The sequence below is a fragment of the Mustelus asterias genome, chromosome 27, assembly GCF_964213995.1.
Source record: "Mustelus asterias chromosome 27, sMusAst1.hap1.1, whole genome shotgun sequence".
Lineage (NCBI taxonomy): Eukaryota > Metazoa > Chordata > Chondrichthyes > Carcharhiniformes > Triakidae > Mustelus > Mustelus asterias.
In genome coordinates, this window is record NC_135827.1 from 15,300,018 (window position 1) to 15,322,622 (window position 22,605).

A 22,605-nucleotide genomic window follows, 5' to 3' on the forward strand; every position below is an offset into this window, starting at 1 on the left:
CCAGTTCCCAAATCCTTTCCCACCTCAAGAGTTAGGATCCAGCCCCATGATGGATTTAAAAAAAAAAAATCATTGATCTTTTACGATCTGTCAAAAGATCAGTGACCTGAAACGCTCAACTCGGTTTCTCTGTCCCTAGATGCTGCCTGACCTGCTGATTCAGTTTTTTCTGTTTTTATTTCAGATTTCCAACATCTGCAGTATTTTGCTGCCATACTATTTATGGTGGCTGTTTTCAGCCAGTTTACATGAGGAAAAAGACTACAGAGTTAAGGGGAAGTCCAGAAGATCTGAGATTTTGCTCAATCTTTTTCCAAATTAAACACCAGTTGCAATTGATCAGAAAATAGCCTTATATTTAGGCATCTGAGAGTTGCAAAGGCTTTTCCTCTCCTGAAACCAAAATGGTTTAATATTAATAATGCACATGCAAACACCCTTTCAATAACACACAGGATAGATTGTGCGACTACTTGCCTTTTCCACTTTCTACCCAGGTATTGATGCAGAGCTGTGCGAGATCCTGAATTTGTGCACAGGGTCTTTGCTGGTGCATAAGGAGGGTGTATAGTTTCTCAGTGAACTGTGGTGCCCAATCAAAAAGGAGCCAAGGGGATGAATTACTCAAGTTTCACCCTAAAGGAGGGGGTCAGTTGGTGTTGCACACATTCATGAACCACAATGTGAATCACATGTTAAATAATCCCTGGTGCACTCCTGGATGCAGAGAGATAGTGGCCCTTCAGAAGAGTTCTTGTGGCTACACCATTACCGTCACATCAAAACAACTGCTCAAATGTTTTCCCACACCCCAGAACCACCCTTACCATCGGAGCTGCAGCGATCAGCATAACCCAGCAGGTGGTGGCTCTCCCACCGGTGTAATCAGAGACGATCCCAGCCAGAATCCCACCTACACGACAAAAGGGAACAGTGAACAAATCTGCCCAGCAACAAGAAAGTTACCACATACACCTTAACCTGATGACACGAATGAAGCATCTAATGGTCCAGGGATTTGGGGAAGAGGGAAAATACTAAAGCCATCAGGAGGAATGGGTTGAAAAGCTTTTTTAAAGAGGCAAAGGGGAATACTGAAATTGCTGTGCGTGACATAATTTGATAAAAGATTTAAGGCAAGTTAATTGCAGACATAGATTTAATTTTTTTTAAAGTTTATTCATTAGTGTCACAAGTAGGCTTACAATAACACCACAATGAAGTTAGTGTAAATCCCCTTGAGCAATGGATAGAAAGGAAGACAAGAAAGACTTTTGTTTAAGGCAGCAAATGGCAATGATCTGGAACACTGTCCAAAAGGGTGGAAACAAGTAATTTCAGAAGGAAAACTGGATGGTGCAGGACTATGGGGGATCCAGAAAGGGAGTGGGATTGGTTGAATTGCTCTGCAGAGAGCTAGCAGATTATTATGGGCTGAATAGCCTCCTTCTGTGCCATAAATAAATGGCTGTGATTAAAAGAAAAATGACACCCAGGTCTTCTAGAATATATCCAAGGACCCGAAAGGGATCAAATTAAAAACGATACATCAGGGTTGAATCTAAAGTGTGTCCCAGAGTACTGGCAAGTGGCCAGTGTTCGACTCATGAGGAGGCAGAGCTCATCCAGGTAAATTGAAGGCCAGTTTAATGTCAACTCTAGAAGATTAAAAAGTAGGTTGATACAACAGAATAATGGGGCAGATAGATGAAATTCAATGCAAATGTGAAGTGATTTTTAAAAAAAACTCATTCATGGGACATGGGTGTTGTTGGCTGCCCCGCATTTATTCCCATCCCTAATTGCCTGAGAGCTGTTGAGAGTCAACCATATTACATGTGAACTCCAGAGCTACAGCAGACCAGACCAGGTAAGGATGGCAGATTTCCTTCCCTCAAAAGGACATTAATGAACCAGATGGGTTTTTCTGACAATGGTTTCATGGTCATCAGTAGATTCTTAATTCCAGATATTTTTTATTGAATTAAAATTCCACCATCTGCCATGGTGGGATTCGAACCCAGGTCCCCAGAACATTAGCTGAGTTTCTGGATTAATAGTCCAGTGATAATACCACTAGGCCATCACTAAGGTTGAGATTTAAAGCAAGCTACTCAATGGAAATAGGTTTAGTGAATGGATTGATAGGGACTAAGTATTAAAGCAGCACCTCTGGTCAGTTGTTTTTAGAAGTAATTAATTTATTGCAAAGAAGTGCAAGTGTACACAAGTCAAACAAAAACTATGAACTTGCAAGAAACCTTAAATTAGACCTTTATTACAGTAAAGAATATATTGAGAACACATGGGTTAACTAGGGTGCTGCCTGGTCAGAGACAATAGTTCAATAAGACTTGGAAATAAATTAAGGCCCTGTTAAAAAACCGCAGGTTGCCCGGTATGTAAGGATTGGACAGTGTAGGCACAAGCAGACAATTCCCATCAAGTTGAATGATTGAAAAGGAGTCAAGGAATACAAGGTTAAATGGCATATATTTTGAAGAAAGTTCTAAACACGAGAGTGGAGAGCTGTGGAATTCACTTGTGGATCAATAGCCGAGGCATTCAAGGTTAAGTTGGGTAGGAAGGTAAAAAGGACAGATAAATAGTGATTAAAGTCAGTTATTTATGTGCAGGATAAACTTTAGCCCATGACTCATTTCTATAATGCAACGTTAGTGTGAATTAATTATGTCACTCGATGGATAATGCCACAAGGAGTTTGGAACTACGCTGCCCTGGGAGGATACAATTTAAGAAATAGTCCATTGTTTAGCAAGTTTTGGTTCTGGACCATAAGACATAGAAGTAGGCCATTCAACCCATCAGGTCAGCTTTGCCATTCAATGAGATCAAGACTGATAAAACTGCACTGTGCAATTGTTAATGACAGTGCTCCTAATTAGCTTTAATAGCAAGGAGCCACCAGTCTTTTGGTCTCGGAGCACACCTGCAAATAAAAATTACTGGGCACCCTACACCCTACACTGATAACACACTTTGAAAATGATCTACCACAGCCAAGCTCAGACAGCAGGTAGCGCAGTACACTTGCTGAACAAACACTTACACAATGAATAATGCTGACTGCACCTCAGTTGGTTGAAAGCCAAGGTCAATTATTAACTTACTATATCTTGAACTCTACTGATTGGTGTTTATCAAAGCAGGTGATGGGAAGAGGTGGTTCAACTCAGCAAATCAATTCCTCCCAAATTACCATGTACAATTTGCACCGTAAATAGATTCTCCTGACACTTTACTGAGCGAGCCAATGCTCACAGGTAAAAGGTTCTGTAATCTAATTCCGTGCCAATCAGTAATTACAACTCTCAATGCTCTAACCAGTCACATGCCAATGTCAGCTTGCTGAAGTTATTGACTACCCATATCAGTGTTTCCAATTTCTCCTCCAGCAGTCTTTCAGGGTCAAAGAGGACTTGCTTCCACTCTGGGGAGGTGGGTTCTGCAGTGACTAAATCGTCCAATCGTGGAGCTGCAGACTCGGCCACAGGTTTGGCGGGGTGGGTGGGATGCTCTGGATTCTGCACTCTGTTTGTTTGGCCTCCATGTGCTCCACCCAGTGACACTTGGTGACTGGCATCTTAATGGATGCTTTGTATCCAAGTGTGTGCTCTAAAGGCAAGCGATTTCCTCATTACACTGGGGATGTTAAATTTATTTAGGGAGGCTTTCCTTGCAGTGTTTCCTCTGCTCGCCATTATGGAGCTCCAAGTAGAGCACTGGTGTGGGGCATGTGGATAATATTACCTGCCCATAGCAGCTGGTTGAGCATGCCCAGTGCCTCGATACTGGGGATATTGGCCTGGGAGAGAACACTCATGATGGTACACCTATCCTGCCAGCGGATTTGCAGAGGCAATGTTGGTGATATCTCTCCAGGGATTTGAGGTGACTGCTGTACATTGTCTGTGTTTCCGATGCATACAAGAGGGCAGAAACCATGGCTGCTCTGTAGACCAGGAGCTTGTTGCTGGAATGGAGGTCTCCGAATTTGAACACAGTCTGTTCCTCAGGTGTCCAAGGACTGCACTGGCACAGTGAAGTTGATGCTGGATTTCATCATTGATGATCTTGGATTCCTACTCTGATAGGGTTCCCACTCATGCCATTAGCTTTCCAATACTGAACTCTACTGATCGTACCAGAGGTGTCAATGTGGTTAGCAGGCAGCACTTCAGTGGAGTCTGATCAGTTCTCACCAGCTACTACCAATTCTGCACCCTTACACCACAGGGAATGGAAGCCAAGTGTAGCATCTTTACCATGCCATTGCCCAGCTAATTGCAAGAACCATCCACAATGACAAACACAGCGCCAGCAGATGTGGAAAATGAACTTTATCATCTACAGGAAAAGATGCCAGAATATATAAATAGGTCTGACCCAAATCTGATGTGAAAATATGCAGACAGCGATTGAAAGGGGAAGTTGAAACAGGCAATTTCGGTTCAATGACTCATTATCAATGAACACAATTTCAAATGCCACCATGTCCCTAATGCATCGACTCAAACATACCAAGAATGCCACCAACATCAAAGAGTGTCGAGATATCACCTGCAGTTTTGGGATTCAGATGGGCTGAAACAGAAAGAAAATAAATTTGATAAAACCCATTTGTTAGAAGTTATAATAAACCAACATAATCTCATGTTAACATGTGCAGGAAGTGTTAGGCTGTGGTTTAGTGGCTAGAACCCTTCAACTCCAGAGGCTTGAGCACAACCTAGGCTGTTATTAAACTGTAGTACTGAGGGAGCAACATCCTGTCAGGGGTGCTAACCCACAAGAGGGTAAATCAACACCAGATCTGCTCGCAGGTAGATGGGAAAATCCATTGGGCTGTGTGATGTAGAGCAGATGAATTATCCCAGTATTGTGGCCAATATTTAACCCCAATCTACATCATGAAAATAGATCTATTCATTATTACATTGTTTGTGGGAGTTTGCAGTGTGCAAATTGGTTGGCATATTTTAAACATCTGAATTTTAGCCATGAAGTCATGAAAATAGTTACAAATGCAAAAGGTTTTCTTCCTTATTGATAGTGTTACCTAAACAACCCACAAGGTAGAGGTAGCCTGGTTGCAGTCCTCCGAGTTTCCCATCTCAGCCACATTATTAGGATCTGTTTAGGACAAGGAACATTGGTGGCACAGTGGTAAGCACTGCCACCTCACTGCGCCAGGGACCCAGGTCACTGTCTGCATGGAGTTTGCACGTTGCTCCCCATGTCTGCATGGGTTCACTCCGGGTGCTGTGGCTTCCTCCCACAGTTCAAAGATGAGCAGCTCAGGTGGATTTGCCATGCTAAGTTGACCTTTGTGTCAGGGGGAATTATGTGGGGTTACAGGAATAGGGCTTGGGTGGGATAGTGGTCGGTGCAGTCTTGATGGGCCGAATGGCCTCCTCCCGCACTGTAGGGATTCTATGATTATTATGGGACAATTTGATAGAGGCATTTCAATTGAAGCTGATAGTTAAAGTGTCAAGAACAAGGAGACAACATGGGGCGGGTGGCAAGGATTTTGGCTTTGGATGCAAGCATAGATTAGAGAACAAATTGCACCCGTTTTGAAAAGTACCCCCCCCCCAACAAAATGATTTTATTGTTTAAAAAGACCGAGTACAGTTCAGAAGGAGTTTATCTACAGTGAACTTTAGATTCCTGTCTCAGTACCCACCGGCTGCAAGAAACTCTATTTTCAATTTGTGGAAAGGACTTAAAAATAGTCTCAGACTGGGACACAATAGCCTGGTAAATTAAAAATAAATTGTTGGGGGCAGGGAGAGGGTCTCCTTGACAGCTTGCAAACATGCATCATTAGTGGAAACTCCCAATGTTCACTCTGGGGGGGCTGGGGGTTGTTGGGTGGTGCCAATACCAGAACCATCCTTTAAAAACTAGCATAAAAAGTGGAAAATAAATAGAGCCAAATAGAGCATATAAAAACTGCATTCATCGTGGACCCAAATGTATGGATTTCATTTTTGATGAGACTTTGTAGAAATGGAATTGTTATTTTTAATTGGTGCCAAACATAATTGGTGTTTCAAATTCTGTTACATCTTGTGTTGATTTAACAAATTGGAGGCCAAAATGAAACAAAATCAGCAGGAAATCTCAAGATCAAGAGATTTTGGACAGAGCACAAGAGAAATGTTTATTTAGACAGAAGGTTATGGAACTTTAAATGCAACAATGAAGTGGAGAGAATTTCTATATTTAAATACTGGTTTCATAGGTTGTCGACGGAAAGGAGATTCCAGGAAACTGATCCAGAAGGTGAGATCGCTGGGAATCGTGGGTAGAGTGCCAGATTGGATTGACTGACTGAAAGCAGAGGGTCGGGATAAATGGGTCCTTCTCTGGCCGGCGAAATGTAACTAGCCACAGGGGTCAGTCCTCGGATCTCAACTGTTTACAATCTATATAAAAATGATCCGCAAGCAGGGACAGAGTGTAACATAGCAAAATTTGCAGATGTAGGTGGGAAAACAGGCAGAAGAGGATACAACAATTTTACAGATGAGGGCCAAAATTTGGCAGATGGAGTTTGACGTGGATTAGTCGGAGGTTATCCATTTTGGCCGAAAAAGAATAGAAAGGCAAATTATCTAAATGGAAAGCAGATTCAAAATGCATCTGGGCAGAGGGATCTGGGTGTCTTTGTTCATGAATCGCAGAAAGACGGTATGCAGGTACAGCATGTCATAAAGGCAAATGAGATGTTAGCATTTATTGCAAAGGGACTGGAGTATAAAAGTAGAGAAGTGCTGTTGCAATTGTACAGGGTGTTGGTGAGACCACATCTGGAGTATTGTGTCCAGTTTTGGTCTCCTTATTTGAGGAAGGATGTGGTGGCATTGGAGGCAGTTCAGAGGTTCACCAGATTGATTCTGGGGATGAAAAAGAGTTGACGTACGAGGAGAGATTAGACAGTTTGGGTTAATACGCGGAGTTTAGAAGGAGGAGAGGGAATCTGATAGAGATTTATAATTTCTTTTTAAAGGGATTGATAAAGTAAATGCAGACCAAATGTTCCCTCTTATGGGACAATCCTGAAGAGGTCACAGGTGTACATGGAAGGGTGGTAGATTTAACACAGCTGAGGAGAAAGTACTTCTAGCAGAGGGTGGTGAATGTAAACTTGCTGCCCCATAACGCGGTGGAGTCTGAATCGTTAATGGTGATAGATATATTTCTAATTAAAAAAAAGGGATAAGGGGATATGGGAAACAGATGGGGAGGTGGATCTGAGTCCAGGGAGAGATCAGCCATGATCTGATTGAGTGGCGGAGCTTGAAGGGCTGAATTGCCAACTCCTGCTCTGAATTCTTATGTTCCTATGAAATGGGACAGGATAGGCGTGTTGAGTAAAAACTAATGCTGGATGATTTAACCACTTTGTTTTGGTGCACATTCCAAGAAGGATGTCCGGAATAGCATGGCCACCATCAGCAAGGCACAAATGGTGGCAGGGATGTCAGGGACATGGAATAATTTGGCATTTAACCATTGCAGTGCAAGGTTTTGAAAAATCCTAAAGCTAGTTTAGTTATTCCCACTAATCTGCTCCCATACGGTTTGGCCTGCAGTGCGTTTTGCAGATGGTACACACTGCTGCCACTGTGCACTGGCGCTGGAGGGAGTAAATGTTTGTGGAAGGGGTGCCAGTCAAGCAGGCTGCTTTGTCCTGGATGGTGTTGAGCTTAGAGTGTTGTTAGAGCTGCATTCATTGAGCTGAACTGTCAGATTGTACTATTGGAATGGGCTACAATTCATGCAAGTTGAAGTGTTGGGTTAGAGAGTTTGATTAAAGTCAAATTGGTCTTACAATAAGGATCTGTCTTTTTTTAAAAGTAGAGATCACGATTGTATCTGGAGTCTGTTTTTCAGTAATGCTCAGATATCGGTGGATGGGGAACGCTTTGAATGGAGAGTTTTACCCACATTAATCCACTCGCCAGTATTTTAACTTTTCCGTGCCAAATCACTTCCCTATCCTATAATCTACAGTGATAATGTTAGACCATCTTTGTCATTCATCTATGTTGCAGATAAGGATTGGAACTAATTGCTAAGTGTTGTGCAAATGATTTTTTTTTTTTAAATGGCAACTTACCAACAGAGGAAATGTAGAGAGGCAACCAGAACAGGAATGTGTAACTGACTAACTTGGCAAAGAGTAAAGACAGTGAGAACTCGATCACACCCTGAATGGAGTAAAAACAGGGTTCATTAGTCCACAAGGACAAAGACTATTTGAAAGAGCTTCCTTTGCTCACATTCCTGCCGCCCATTTTAAATACAACATAATCTACACTTACCATTGTCGGGTTTTAGATATATCTAGCTAGTTCCAATCCTTTCAATAATTGCCATTCAGATAAGGCAGAACAAACGGACACATATAAATGAACACTAACCTACAAATTAGCCCAAATAGATGCAAAAGCCCCAAAAGGGAAATTATGCACATATCTTGACTAATTCAAATTAACCATTTATTCAAATATTTTAGCACTACATTTCCACTTGGTCATGTTTACCACTTAGCTTACTAAACAGCTTGGATAATTCAAATTTATCCAATTTATTTTGCATGAGCACCATCACTTAGACACAGGATTCATTTACACTCGATGAACTGGCCAGGGTCTTTGGTACTCACGGGTATTTTGAGTGCCCCCAAGAAGCTAATTGCAGAAGGTTCCTCAGTGTGGTCGCTGGGGTGAACGGTGCCCTCATTTTCTGTATCACTGGTACTGGTAAAAATCTCCTCCATGCTATCGTGGCGTATCAATGGCTCTTGCTCCCGTTGATCCTGTAATGCCAGCAAAGACATCCATTCAATAACTGAGCTCCTGCCGATAAGAATGTTATTCTTTTAGTCCCTAGAACCCCAACTGGTGCCAGGATTCCTGAGGAACTGGCTGTCAGGTTAGGTACAAGTGGAGCATTCAGTCCTTCCAGAGTGCTACAGCACTGAAGGCTTCAGATTCCCCAGGTCATTGATGTCAGTCTTTAATCTTCACCTGTCCACTTCCAAGGCATCCTCGGGTAGAGTGGGAGAGGGGAGCTAATAAAACACCATTAAGAACATCTTTCTCACACCCATTCTAAACTCAAAGTATGGAACTTCCAAAGGACGCAAGACAAGTTGGCAGAATGGGCAGGCGGGCAGGTGGCAGATGAAGTTCAATGCAAAGTGATTCAACTTTCAGAAAGAACATGGAGACAATAGAAAATGAAGGACAACACAAAAGGGGTTACAGGAGCAAAAGGGGCTGAGGTGTATATGTGCACAAGTTATTGGTGGCAGGAGCATTTGGGTGCTTAGAGAAAAAGAGCATGCAGTATTCTAGGCTTTAATAATAGGGGTATAGAGAATAAGAGTAAGGCGGTGAAGTGCACTCGTTTGGCCTCAGCTGGAGTATTGGGTCCAGTTCTGGATGCCACAGTTTTAGGGTGGATGTGAAGGTGCTGGAGAAAAAAAGCACAGAAAAGAAAAGATGCTCAAGAATGGTTCCTGGGATGAGGAACTTGGATTGGAGAAGTTGGGACTGTTTTCCTTGGGGAGGGGAGAGAAAGAAAGGCCACGAGGACTTTGTGAGGGTGTCTGGTCAGAGCAGGGAGAAACCTTTCCCGCCTCATGAAAGGATCAAGAGCAAGAAGGCCCAGATTGAAGGAATTTGCAAAAGAAACTTGTAAAACAAAGTCCACATTTTTCAATCCAGGCAGTCAAAAGGGAATCCAGCTGTTCTTTGAAAGAGGGCAATGGGAGGAAGGCAGGAGAACGCACAAAGCAAGTTCCTCAGAGAGCCAGTGCAGACAGGATAGGCTAAATGGCTCCCTTCTGCACTGTGATATAGGGAGGGTTGACATTTAGTCAAGGTAGTGAACAGATCCAATGGCATCATAAATGTAAATCACCCGAGCAGATCCAACCAAACTAATTCTGCAGAAATCGGACAGAAAGGAATGGGAAGATCTTCACTTCCTCAAAGCAGCTCCCAACTGGAAAGCAGGTTTCTCATTTCTACTGGGAAACATATCCTTGCAAGCATAGGGTAACAAAAGACCACAACATACAACTGAACAGCACAGCTGAGCACTGGATAAATAGTACAACAAGGTTAGGTTTAGCATCTCGTCCAGTCCATCTCAATAACATTACTGTCTCTTAATGGCGAACAGTTAAAATAAGCGATTTACTTACATGGTGTTTGGGTGGGGAGCAACCAACATCTTCAGGGTCTGTGAGGAAAGACAGGAGTAGTTTTGTATTTGTTAATTTGGAAACACTAAGCCACAATTATCAATAAAACCTTTCGAAGTTAATATGCCAGTCAATCCAGAGAGTTCAGTTGGGCAGCATGGTGGTTAGCACTGCTGCCTCAGTGGCAGGGACCTGGGTTCAATTCCAGCCTTGGGTGACTGTGTGGAATCTCCCTGTGTGGGTTTCCTCCCACACTCAAGATATGTGGGTTAGGTTGATTGGCCATAGAGAATTACCCCTTTGTCAGGGGGATTAACAGGGTAAATATGTGGGGTTATGGGAATAGGGTCTGGGTGGGAATGTTGTTAGTGCAGGCTCGATGGGCTGAATGGCCTCCTTCTGCACTGCAAAGATGACGATTTCCACCCAGGCCAATGATGAGCATCATTCAGAGCTCCTGCACATGACCTGTCATCAGTTTAAAAGTTTATTTAATTAGTGTCACAAGTAGACTTTCACAGTAACTTCATTGCAGTGTTAATGTAAGTCCCCTGGTCGCCAGAAACCGGCGCCTGCTCGGGCACTGAGGGAGAAGTTAGCATGGCCAATGCACCTCACCTGCGCGTCTTTTCAGACTGTGGGAGGAAACCGGAGCACCAGAGAAAACCCACACAGACATGGGGAGAACATGCGAACACCATACAGACACAGTGACCCAAGCTGGGAATCGAATTTGGGTCCCTGGCACTATGAGGCAGCAGTGCTAACCACTGTGCCACCAATGGAAATTATGGTCCTATCCCACCTTTTGGATTCCTGGGGTGGTGGTAGGGTTTGGAAATGGGAAAAAAAAATTTCCCCTTTCCATGCTGCACCTCAAAGGAAAATAAATTGCATCTCAAGTATCCATTGGGGTTATCCTAAAACTGTATAGGTGGTGTAGTCCAAGGACACAATGGTAGTTGCTTGTCCTCAAACAAAGGCATGACCTCCCTTATACTCCCCTAGCCCCCTTCCCCACAATGTTCCATGCGCACCTCAGCAAGCCTATGCAGGTATGGAGGACAGGATCTAGGTACAAGCCTAAAGCCATTCTCTGTAGCAATTGACTGGCATTAGTAATGTGACAAAAAAGTGCCCAAAGTTTCTGTTCAATTGGTATCGTTTGCTGCTATTCCAATGTGCCACAAAAAGTAGGTAGATAGTTGCTGGGAGAACGCCCAACATGCAAAACAGACGTCACTTACATTCCACCAGAAAGAAGAAGCAAACTACTCCCATTGCTGCGATGATGGCCCCAGGCACAATGAATGATAAACCCCAGGCAGACGATACAAATATCCCAGCAATCAAGGAGCCCAGGATGTTCCCAACTGATGTGTGAGAATTCCAGATTCCCATGATGAATCCTCTCCTGTTGAGTTAAATAGGGTGGGGGAGAAAAAATAATAAGTGGTGTAAAACATCATCCAAAAAGCCGCAAGGATGTTTTTATTAAAAGAGAAACGATGAAGAGTTGAAGTGATCACAAGATCTCATTCGTAATACCGATTTCCCAAAACCTACTCTGATTGACAATTATAGCGACAGTTTCTCAAACATCCAGGTACTGATAGCATATGCTACAGAAAAGGTGTTTCCTTTTGCATTGAAGGGAAGCTACTAAACACAGACCACAACTTCAGTCTGGAACACCCCTAAGAGAAAGCTGCTGAGACCCTGGATCTATTGGATATTGCAACAAAAACTCAGCAATCTTCTTTCTATTAAAGGGCATTGAAATATGGAACTAAGGCGAATAAAGAGAATTAAGATACAGTTCAACCAAGATCTACTTGGAATGCAGAGCAGTACACCCCCGTTCCTATGAGCCAGAGTCACTAACATTCCAGTCATTAGACTGGAGGGAGATGAGCAGAGGTCTGAAGAAGCCACCTGGCTGCCATATCAAGCAGTGGACAAAATACTATTTGTACAGTTACTGGAGAAACATTTTTTAAAATGTACTGTGATGGATTCCTTGGTTTGTCAGACTAATGGGAGGAGCACATGCACGTCATCAGACAGATGACTTGAAGAATGTTCCGTTAGGTGCACTGACACTGGTTTCAAAACTTTTGAGTAGGACCCCAACTTAGAAGGAAACTTCAGGTTTCTGAGGAAGCTGAAGCCAATTGAAATTAGATAAAAGACTTCCAGGCTCATTGCCCACTGGTGCAGTGCAGGTAGGCTGAATCCAGGATATGGCAATAGGTAGATAGCTGGTTTTGTTACTTAAAAAGGAATTTACTGCTCTGAACTAGTTATACACTGCACAGGGCTGGTCACAGAGGATTCAGATAAAAGGTAATACTGATGGATTAGGACTCTCGTGAAGGGTTCTGGCAAAGCATGTGTAAGGGGATTGCTGGCAGAGGATTGGTGCCTAAGTTCTTAAAGAAACAAAAAAGGAGCTAGAATTCTCCCCAAGGAAGATCAAAGCTTTGAATGACTGCTGCTGGAGCCGGTGCCCTATGTCCTTGTTGTATCTACTATTGAGCATAAAATTTGTTGATTTTATTTAATGAAGTATGAAATTTTGATAATTGGTTTTGCTTTGGCATCATTCAGTTCTTTTGGCCTCCATGGAGACCAAAATAAAATTAATAGAACTCTGTCAAATCAAATTTTGGCTCTCCCCTCAGTTCAGTCCTTGTTCGCTGTGTTGGGTCTCTATCAGGTGAGGGCAGTACAATTAGCCTCAAGGTTTTTGAAGCCCTGGCGCAGGAGATTGTTCAGTTTCCCTGTCTCCCAGGATAATCGCTTGATCAAGACCCCACGTGCAATCCTAACTATGTGCACACACTCCTCACAAGATCATTAGTCACCCACCAGCAGTGGTGACTCTGAAGATACTGTTGCACTCTCGCCCCTACTTAATATCAGCTAACACTGGATATGGAACAGGGGGCCAAGTTTGGCTCTGACTCACTACACCACATGGTGCACGAGCTGTAACTTGGGGGGGGGGGGTGAGTGCAGCAAGAGGGGGAAGATTTGGATTACATAACATGGGCAGCACAGTGGAACAGTGGTTAGCACTGCTGCCTCACAGCACCAGGGACTTGGGTCAGTGTGTGGAGTTTGCACATTCGTGTCTGCATGGGTTTCCTCCCACAATCTAAAGATGTGCGGGTTAGGTTGATTGGCCATGTTAAATTGACCCTAGTGTCAGGAGATTAATAGGGTAAATGTGGGGTTATGGGAATAGGGCCTGGGTGGGATTGTGGTTGGTGCAGACTTGATGTGCCGAATGGCCTCCTTCTACACTATGGGGATTTTATGATTCTAAGACGTGGGAGTTCTGTTTAATTTTTAACAAATCAGCAAGAAAGGATTGCTGCACCTCAAAAGTAAAAAGAAATATTAATGTTTGGACTCTTTGATCCGCAAATACAAGACAGGAGACTATTTAACCCATCTTCACAGGAAGAATTACTGTCACTGAAAATTCAAGTCTATATTCAACTTCCTTCGAAATGAGCTAATGAATCTGCCTCCATTACCCTTTAATACACAGCTCCTCATGCAAACAAAACTCTCACCTTGTTTTGTTCAGTAATCAAGTCAGTGCCCTCAGATCCTTGTGCCAGGAGAGATAGTTCCTCCCTAGTTACTATTGAAATCAATCATAGTTTTGCACATCTCTTAAACCTCCCCTACTTAGCTGAACAATCCCATCCTCTCCAATCTAAAACAAAAAAAAAAGTGTTGGAGAACCTCAGGTCTGGCCGCATCGGTGGAGAGAGAAACACAGAGCAGCACCGAGTCCAAATGATTCTTCTTCAGAACTGCCACCTTTTCTAATGTTGTCACTTGACTAAGTCCCACATCTTCAATTACATTCCTTTCCCTGCAGACTCTGATCCAATTTTGAGGCAAGGTTTACACTCCATCTTTCAAAACTGTGCGTCAATTGGTTCCTAGGTAGATTCCTAGATAGCGTGGATGTGGAGAGGATGTTCCCACTAGTGGGAGAGACTAGAACACAACCTCAGAAGGGAGGCTCCTTTAAAACAGAGATGGAGGTATTTCTTCAGCCAGAGAGTGGTGAATCTATGGAATTCATTGCCAGAGGGTATGAAGGTCAGGTCATTGAATGTCTTTAAGGCAGAAAGATAGGTTCTTGATCAGTAAGGTGATCAAGGGTTACGAGGATGAGAATCATATCAGCCATGATTGAATGGTGGAGCAGACATGGGCAGAATGGCCTAATCTTTACTCCTATATCTTATGGCCTTTTGCCTGATGAACAAACATGACAGAGAAACAGGGCATCTGGCCCAACTGATGCCAATGTTTACATTCTGCAGAAAACTTCCTCCAACCCCTTTACCTCCTTTCTCCAGCCCTGTATCTATCCAGTCTCCTCTTGGCAGAATGTTTAGTAGTAATAATTCCACACACCGGCTACTCTGAGTAAAGTGATTTCTTTTCCTAGTATTTTACCTAGTTTAAATTCTCCTACAAATAGAAACAGGTTGTCAAGACCTATTCCATCAGGCCCTTTCACAACTTTACAGATTGCCATTAGGTCACTACTCAACCTTACTCATTATTTAAGGAAAGATAAGAATGGGAGTTGTGAAAAAAGACCTCGTATCAAACGCATGCCAGGGCAAGCTGTGCGCTTTTGGACAAAACAAATTGTAACAAAATAGTCAGAGGAGTACTCAGATAATAGGGGCAGCAGTGGTTAGCACTGCTGCCTCACAGCAGTCCGAAAGCTAGTGGCTTGTGCTACCAAATAAACCTGTTGGACTTTAACCTGGGTGTTGAGAGACTTCTTACTGTGTTTACCCCAGTCCAACGCCGGCATCTCCACATAATGGCCTCACAGCACCAGGGACCTGGGTCACTGTGAAGTTTGCACATTCTCCCTGTGTCTGCGTGGGTTTCCTTCGGGTGCTCCGGTTTCCTCCCACAGTCCAAAGTTGCGTGGGTTAGGTGGATTGGCCATGCTAACTTGCCCCCTAGAGTCAGGGGGACTAGCTAGGATGAATGCACAGGGTTGTGGGGATAGGGTCTGGGTGGGATTGTGGTCGGTGCAGACTTGATGGGCCGAATGGCCTCCTCTGCATTGTAGGATTCTAAAAATTTAAGCACAAATGAATCCCATTTGCGCAACAAAAATTGTTGACCCAAGTAACTTCTGAAGCTTATGGATTAAATATGCAAATTAGGGGAACTAATAAAAAGCAAACCCAATTCACTGACTCTGTACACCCCACCCAGGTCCAGCTTCAGGGAATAGAGGTGCAGACTGCAGAAAACACCATAGTGTCATTCGATTCGTGATAGTGAACTGAAATCTCAAAAGTTGAGTAGATGCAATGGTCTGAATGGCCTACTTCTGTGTCTTATGGTCAAAGCAATTTGAGAATTTCAACTCCTGTTATTTTTAAAAATATGGCATCAGTAAAAATAAAGTGACCTTGCAGGATAGAAACCAAACTAATTCATTGATGTCCTTTTAGTTCAGAAGTCTGCCATCCTCACCCAATCAGGGTGGTACAATACTCTCATCCTACACCAATATCAAACAAACAGTCCTTAAATGATCACTCTGGTATCAAACTCCCACTTAGACAATCACTCCACCCATCACCTTCTCCAAGGACTTTCTAATTCAGCCATCAAGTTACTCCAGGGACAGATGGACATCACCTGAAGTTTATTTCTCGCTTCAGGCCAAGGACAATTTTTCCCTCAAAATCAGTTGATTCGATCACAATACAAACGTCAGAATGGAAACCGTTACCAATGCCCAAGCCTCACACCCCCGAGCTTACAGACAAGAAGTTTTCTTTCGGTAGGATTAGTAAAGCAATACTTACTTCCCTTTTCCAAACCAGTTCCCCACGCAGGCAACAACAGCTGGCCACCCTGTGGTCTGAACCAAGCCATTTGCAATCTGTGGAAAATATTAAGCGAAGATGCATGTGAGAAACACGAGGAATAAGGTCAGAGGTTTAACTCAAAACTGCTGATTGTGGTGTCAGTGACTAAACTGACAAGAGGAAATGCAGGCTGCTCCGGAGAGAGGCAACGTGTTGGTTTGGGCTGAAAAGGTGTGGAGAGATTCCGAGTAATCCCCAGCCCACTCTGCAGCTCATGGGTAGAGCATCCTGCTGAAGGCAGTGTCAACAATGCAAGCTGCAGATTGCCCAGAGCCGCAGGAGCAGGAGCAGGCCCATCCAACCGCAAGCCTGCTTTGCCATTCAAATAGATCATAGCCAATCGGAATCTGAACTGCAAATCCACACCCTATATTCCACAACCAACAAAAACCCACTCATCTCAAAAAAGGTTTCACTGAGCCCAGTGTGGAAAAGGGAGTTGCAAATTTCCACTGCTCTGTTTGAAGATGTTTTTCACATACAGGATTTGACAGAGAGCTGGTCGAAGAATACAAGCACGGTGGCTAGCACTGCTGCCTCTCAGCGCCAGGGACCTGGGTTCGACTCAGCCTTGGGTCACTGTCTGTGTGGAGTTTGCACGTTCTCCCCGTTTCTGCGTGGGTTTCCTTCAGGTGCTCCGGTTTCCTCCCACAGTCCAAAGATGTGCAGGTTAGGTGCACTGGCCATGCTAAATTGTTTCTTAGTGTTAGGGGGACTAGCAGGGTAAATACGTGGGGTTACAGGGATAGAGCTTGGGATTGTTGTCAGTGCAGGCTTGATGGGTTGAATGGCCTCCTTCTGCACTGTAGAGATTCTATGACATTTAGAAGCGACCAGGGCACGAAAATGTCTCCTCCAACCCTGTCCAAACCAAGAAGAGATTGATTTCTGCAGTCCCAGCAGAACGGACTGTGGCAGGACAGGTGGAGAGAGCAGTTAAAGCAGACAGTATCCTGGGCCTTATTAACAGGAGCAAGGAAGTTACGCTGAACTTATACAAGACACTAGTTAGACCTCAGCTGGAATATCGTGTATAACTGAGTGCCACACTACAAGAAGGATGTGAACGCATTGGATAGAGTGCAGAAGAGGTTCACAAGAACATTTCCAGGGATGGATAGATTTGGGTTGTTTTCTTGGACTTTTCCTCTCCAAGGAAGAGATCCGATATGATTTTGTACATTTGAGGGGGCTAGATAGAGAAACTGTTCCCACTCAAAAAGGATGGTGAACAAACAGGCACAGATTTAGTGATTGGAGTGGTTGGATCTGGAATGCACTGCCTGGAAGTGTGGTGGAGGCAGGTTTAACTGAAGCATTCGAGGGTAAATAGAAACAGAGTACGGGGAAAGGCAGGAGAAGAACACTATGTCATGATGCTCGTTTGGAGAGCTGGTGCAGACACAATGGGCCAAATAGTCTTTCTGCACTGTAACAGTTCTGTGATTTGAATCATTCACAGACTCTCAGATTTCTCTGTCTTCATTGTGATGTTTCACCTACACAGTGGCCATTTTCAAACTTCCAACCTACCAAGGAGGCAGCCACGTTGGGGTAGAGAACACTTTCCCATCAGTAAGTTTATCAGTGTCACAAGTAGGCTTACATTAACACTGCAATGAAGTCACTGTGAAAATCCCCTAGTCGCCACACTCCGGCAATTGTTCAGGTACATTAAAAAGGGAGAATTTAGCATGGCCAATGCACCTAACCAGCACGTCTTTTGGACTGTGGGAGAAAACCGGAGCACCCACATAGATATGGGGAGAACATGCAGACACAGTCTCCCAAGCTGGGAATTGAACCTGGGTCCCTGGCACTGAGGCAGCAGTGCTAACCACTATGCCACCCTGTCATGGTGGGGGATCAAGCATGACATCTGCTTTAAAGGAGTCAGCACAGATTATGGGCTAAATTGCTTCCTTTTGTGCTCCAAGTCTCTAGAATTCCCCTGTTGTCAGTTATCATTCCTTCTTTTACCCAAACATTTTCATCCTAGTGCAACTTTATGGGGAGGCAATGGCCTAGAGGTATTAACGCTAGACTATTAATCCAGGAACTCAGCTGATGTTCTGGGGACCCGGGTTCGAATCCCACCATGGCAGATGGTGGAATTTGAATTCAATAAAAAAAAATATGGAATTAAGAATCTACTGATGACCATGAAACCATTATGGATTGTCAGAAAAACCCATCTAGTTCACTAATGTCCTTTAGGGAATGACATCTGCCGTCCTTACCCGGTCTGGCCTACATGTGACTCAACCACAGCAATGTGGTTGACTCTCAACTGCCCTCCAAGGGCAACTAGGGATGGGCAATAAATGCTGGCCAGCCAGCGACGCCCATGTCCCACAAATAAATAAATAAAAAACTGCCACAGATTTACTTTAAAAATGTTGGAAGTTGTTGTGCAAAGAATCAGACAATGGTGACCCACTCAAGGCCCATCTTCACCCTCCTCCCCTCTGTACAGCCTGTTCCTATTCTGCTAGGCACCTCTCGATTTACCCACAATGTCCCCTCTCGTGTGCCCAGCTGGTGATTTCATCCAGGATTCCAGCAAGAGGAGAGCAGAAGGGAAACAAATAAGTGGAGGACAGAATTTCTGCACCTGATCATCATGTACAGAGTGCTGTTGTAAAAGGACAGCAATGGGAACATAGCAGCTCACCTCTACCCTATGCTTGCTGCAGTTGAACAGCCCTTGAAGACATTGAACAGCAAGGCTTGCATACATAAATAGTAGGGGTGATGTATTGGAGAATGGATAATGTGTGCAACTGTAATTTAGCAACAGGCTGGAAGATAAGGTAAAGTTGTGTCTACATTAGTGTTATACATCACAACATTCAAAAGAATGAAAGAATAAATCTATTTAAGAATTGGTAATTCCAATGCAAATCAGAGTCACCTGACAACACAGAATTCAGAATCTCTACAATAAAAAAAGGCCAGATACAGCAATGAAGAACCCTCCACACACACACACTAGGCATTTGCCACGAGGTGTCTCTGGTTAGCTGGTGGGCTGCAGAGCCAGACTGACCTGTACAATCACGTAGTACCACATACTGTGTATGTTCCAGTAAAACCCAAATCCAAAGAGGGCGGTGAATAACCCACTGAGTAACATCCCTGCACTCAGGTAATATCGCAGAGGGAGTCGCTCCCCAAAAATACCACTGGAAATAAATAAAACCATAGGGTGAAACATCAGAAATCATTTCAACACGTATTCAGTCTACAAGGATCTGGTCAATTGCTTTTAACATAAAGATGGTTTTGCTCGTGTCCATTACACACAGGAATTAAAATGGAACTTCCAGCCATACAGAAGTTGCCACCTGTCCTGTCTGCTCCAGAATCTTAGCACTGGTAATAGATCCTTTATGCACTTTTCATTCAGCATCCATTATTGGTATGAAGCATTTCCATACTCGAGAAGTGTGGATTAGACACTGGATGAGAGCTCCCCCTTCACAGCCCAGCCACACATTCTGCAGACAGGTGCAGTGCGTGTTAAGATGGAGCAGTGACTCAGACTTGCTGAGACAGAGCAGAGGCGACAACACTACAAATGTGACACAGACTCTGTTTCACAGACACTTCCATTCTTCATTCCCAAGTTACATCTGCACAGTGCCAACCCTCAGGTGAGCCACTGTGTGGATTACCAAGAACTCTCAAACACTTGCCAATTTAAACACAAAAATTCCCCAATCTTCGACAGCAGACCCGCTGCTAAAAATTTCCCAGAGATGGGCTGCGAGCCAGAGTTGAATTTGATGCATGGCATTGGAGTCTAGTGCCAGTCATGTGGCGCACAACATTCTACTGTGCAATTAGGAGATAGTCAGATCCAACCTGGGCCCAGAGGGCAAAATTGCTCCCCCTTTAGCAATCATTTACAGAGCAAAGGGAACATTCTTAGATGGGCAATTAAAATAATTTTTGGAAGTTCGGGGCCAGGGGCACAGAATCGGAGGTTATTCTGTCCTCCCCACATTTTGGGAACGTTGATACTGGACATCCAAAAACAACAGACACCAATATCCTCACCTTGAAGAGCAGAAATTTCAGAGATACACAGGGCTCGAATTTCTGTAATACTGACCTGAAAAACATGCCAATGGCATAGGTTATCAGGAAAGAGTTATCCAATGCACCAAACAGCATCCTGTAGTTGGGTTGATCTGAAATAAATGAGGGGATAGTTACAGGAGGCAGATTAAAAAATATTCTCTCCCTCTCCTGTTGTTATAGTTCCTCAGTAAACCTTCTTTGGTCTCGGAAACCCATGACTCCTGCCACCCGGAAAGAAAACAAGGCAGTCAGTCAATGCCAGGATGAGAAATCCTGACTTGGACCTGGGACACTCTGGGTTAAACACTGAAACTTGCTATATAAATTGCACGGTGAGCATACTTGAACCACACAGATTATGCTCACCAACTTAAAGGACAATTGACATCTAGGCCCAAGAATGAAACCATTAGCTCAACTCAAATGCCCCAGCATTTAATCAAACCACCAGTTTTTAGTCTCAATTTGTGATGCTGTGGCTTGTGGATGTTTTTTTTTTTAAATTTTGCTAGTTGGAAACAAGCACAGGAGATCCAGCGGGAGGCGATGCTGGGAGCTACACTGGTCAGCGGCGAACAAAAAAAAAAGCAAGCCAACTTGGGAAAGTGCCAGGTTCCATTTCAACCTACAGTCAGTAAGTTGCAATTAACCACAATGTACTGGATGAAACCAAAAACAGTATTTTCGATTGCTATCCAGTGGCTACTGTGCATCAGAGGAGAACAGGATCAGGTTTAGCTGCAGCTTAAGGTTTAGCTTCATGCACAGGGAATGGTCACTCGAGAAAATATATAAAAAGGTCAGGGGCTACGGGAGCTTGCAGAGAGCTTTCAGGAGAGGACCCCGAGGTTTTCTGCATAAGGAATAAGCCTAGCCCTCATGCCCAACAGCTGCCTTGTCTGTGGATAAATAGTGCATGTTGGTTTTGCCCTCAAGGTTTAAATTATCAGTTTCAACACAGTACAGAACAAAGGCACCACTCCAAAGAAACACCTTAGAAGCTCAAAGTCATTCAAATTCTATTTTGTCAACTTGACATTTTGGCCAAGTCCCAGAAAGATAGACAAGCTGAGAAAGGTCATTGAAGTTCGCTGAAATATTCTGATTAACATTAGACCTGTTGGATACACAAAGTTATAAGCAGCAGCTTGAAAAATGAAAAAGGAATGGGAAGTGAGAGATTAGAAGTCAGGCAGGAAGTTTGACAGCTGTGAGCCAAAGTGGTTGTGATTTTGTTTCTTACATGACCATGTTTTCACGGATTGTTAGATCGAAAGGGAGCAGAGTAGCAGCATCTGTGCTGTTTTGAGATTGGTAAAACTGACTGGATAAAAACTAATTGCACCGACTATTGTTTGCTGCCAAATAATTGGTGCCAAGTCTGAGCTGCAATCTGTGTACATTCACTTGCGTATCCAAGTCACTTAGCAACATGGTCTATCCCAGTAAGCAGCTACAAGGCCTGCTTTGATCTCAAGGTATCCCTACATATTGGACTGATTAAAACACAGCCCAGTCTGCTTACAGGAGCACACAACACCAAGATATTTATGCCAAATTATGGCTAACTATATATGGTTAGCCATAATTATCTTGATGGTGTTGTGTGCTCCTGTAAGCAGACTGGGCTGTTTTTTTTATATATATATAGTTCAGCTGCAATGTAGTGCACCCCACCCTCATCCTGTGGTTGATCAGGACCAGCAGTGACAGGACTGGGGGGAGGGGGGGGGGGGGGGGGGGGGGTGGGGCGGGGTGTCCAAACAGCTTAAAAATATGACGATAAAGACCCAAGTTAATGAAGCAATATTTCCCTGGCACTGTTCCCAGAAATTACTCCGTTGTGTTATGACCAAGCAATGAGTGGCAGGCAGGTACCAGCTGCTGTATCCAGGGCTGACCGTAATGAAGGGACAGGACTCTCCGTCACCAGTTAAAGTTGGGTGCTCCTCAATGCCTGGGGCATCATAGTGGATCACACCCACAACATTTCCAAAATCTGTGCTGGATCCAACTCTTCAGTGCAGGTTAACCCAAACTCTCACGTTCTAGGGAGAGCAAATTGAGTTTGACTTGTTAATGCAAGAGGATGGAGAAGGGTCCGATTCTTATTGAGTAACACTCACATTGTGAGGTGGGTAGATACTCCTGCAAATGCTCATCTCAGCCAAGGTGAGAGTTGGAGCAGTTAAAATAGGTAGGTCGTGTAGTACAGGGTTAAGTAGATGAGTTTGGACCCAATGCAAGTTATGAAACCTGATTCAATTAGCAGAGTAATGTTTGAGCTGATACCAACATGAGCACAAACTGTTGGATTACAATACAAAAGCA

At 43.8% G+C, this 22,605-nt stretch overlaps 1 protein-coding gene across 2 annotated transcripts in view; it reads right to left on the minus strand.

Moving 5' to 3' along the window:
• Nucleotides 1–22,605, minus strand: part of slc37a2 (solute carrier family 37 member 2) — a 59,735-nt gene that overhangs the window by 13,222 nt on the left and 23,908 nt on the right. For both annotated transcript variants that reach the window (XR_013495600.1, XM_078199170.1), the window contains exons 4-12: nt 20,306–20,384; nt 19,238–19,373; nt 16,126–16,202; nt 11,497–11,663; nt 10,250–10,287; nt 8,702–8,854; nt 8,153–8,243; nt 4,543–4,605; nt 828–913 (exon numbers count right to left, since the gene is read on the minus strand). Coding sequence is in view for 1 of the 2 variants with exons in the window: in XM_078199170.1 (XP_078055296.1) it covers nt 828–913; nt 4,543–4,605; nt 8,153–8,243; nt 8,702–8,854; nt 10,250–10,287; nt 11,497–11,663; nt 16,126–16,202; nt 19,238–19,373; nt 20,306–20,384 (890 nt within the window). In the remaining variant the exon portion in view is untranslated. The remainder of the gene's footprint in view (nt 1–827; nt 914–4,542; nt 4,606–8,152; nt 8,244–8,701; nt 8,855–10,249; nt 10,288–11,496; nt 11,664–16,125; nt 16,203–19,237; nt 19,374–20,305; nt 20,385–22,605) is intronic.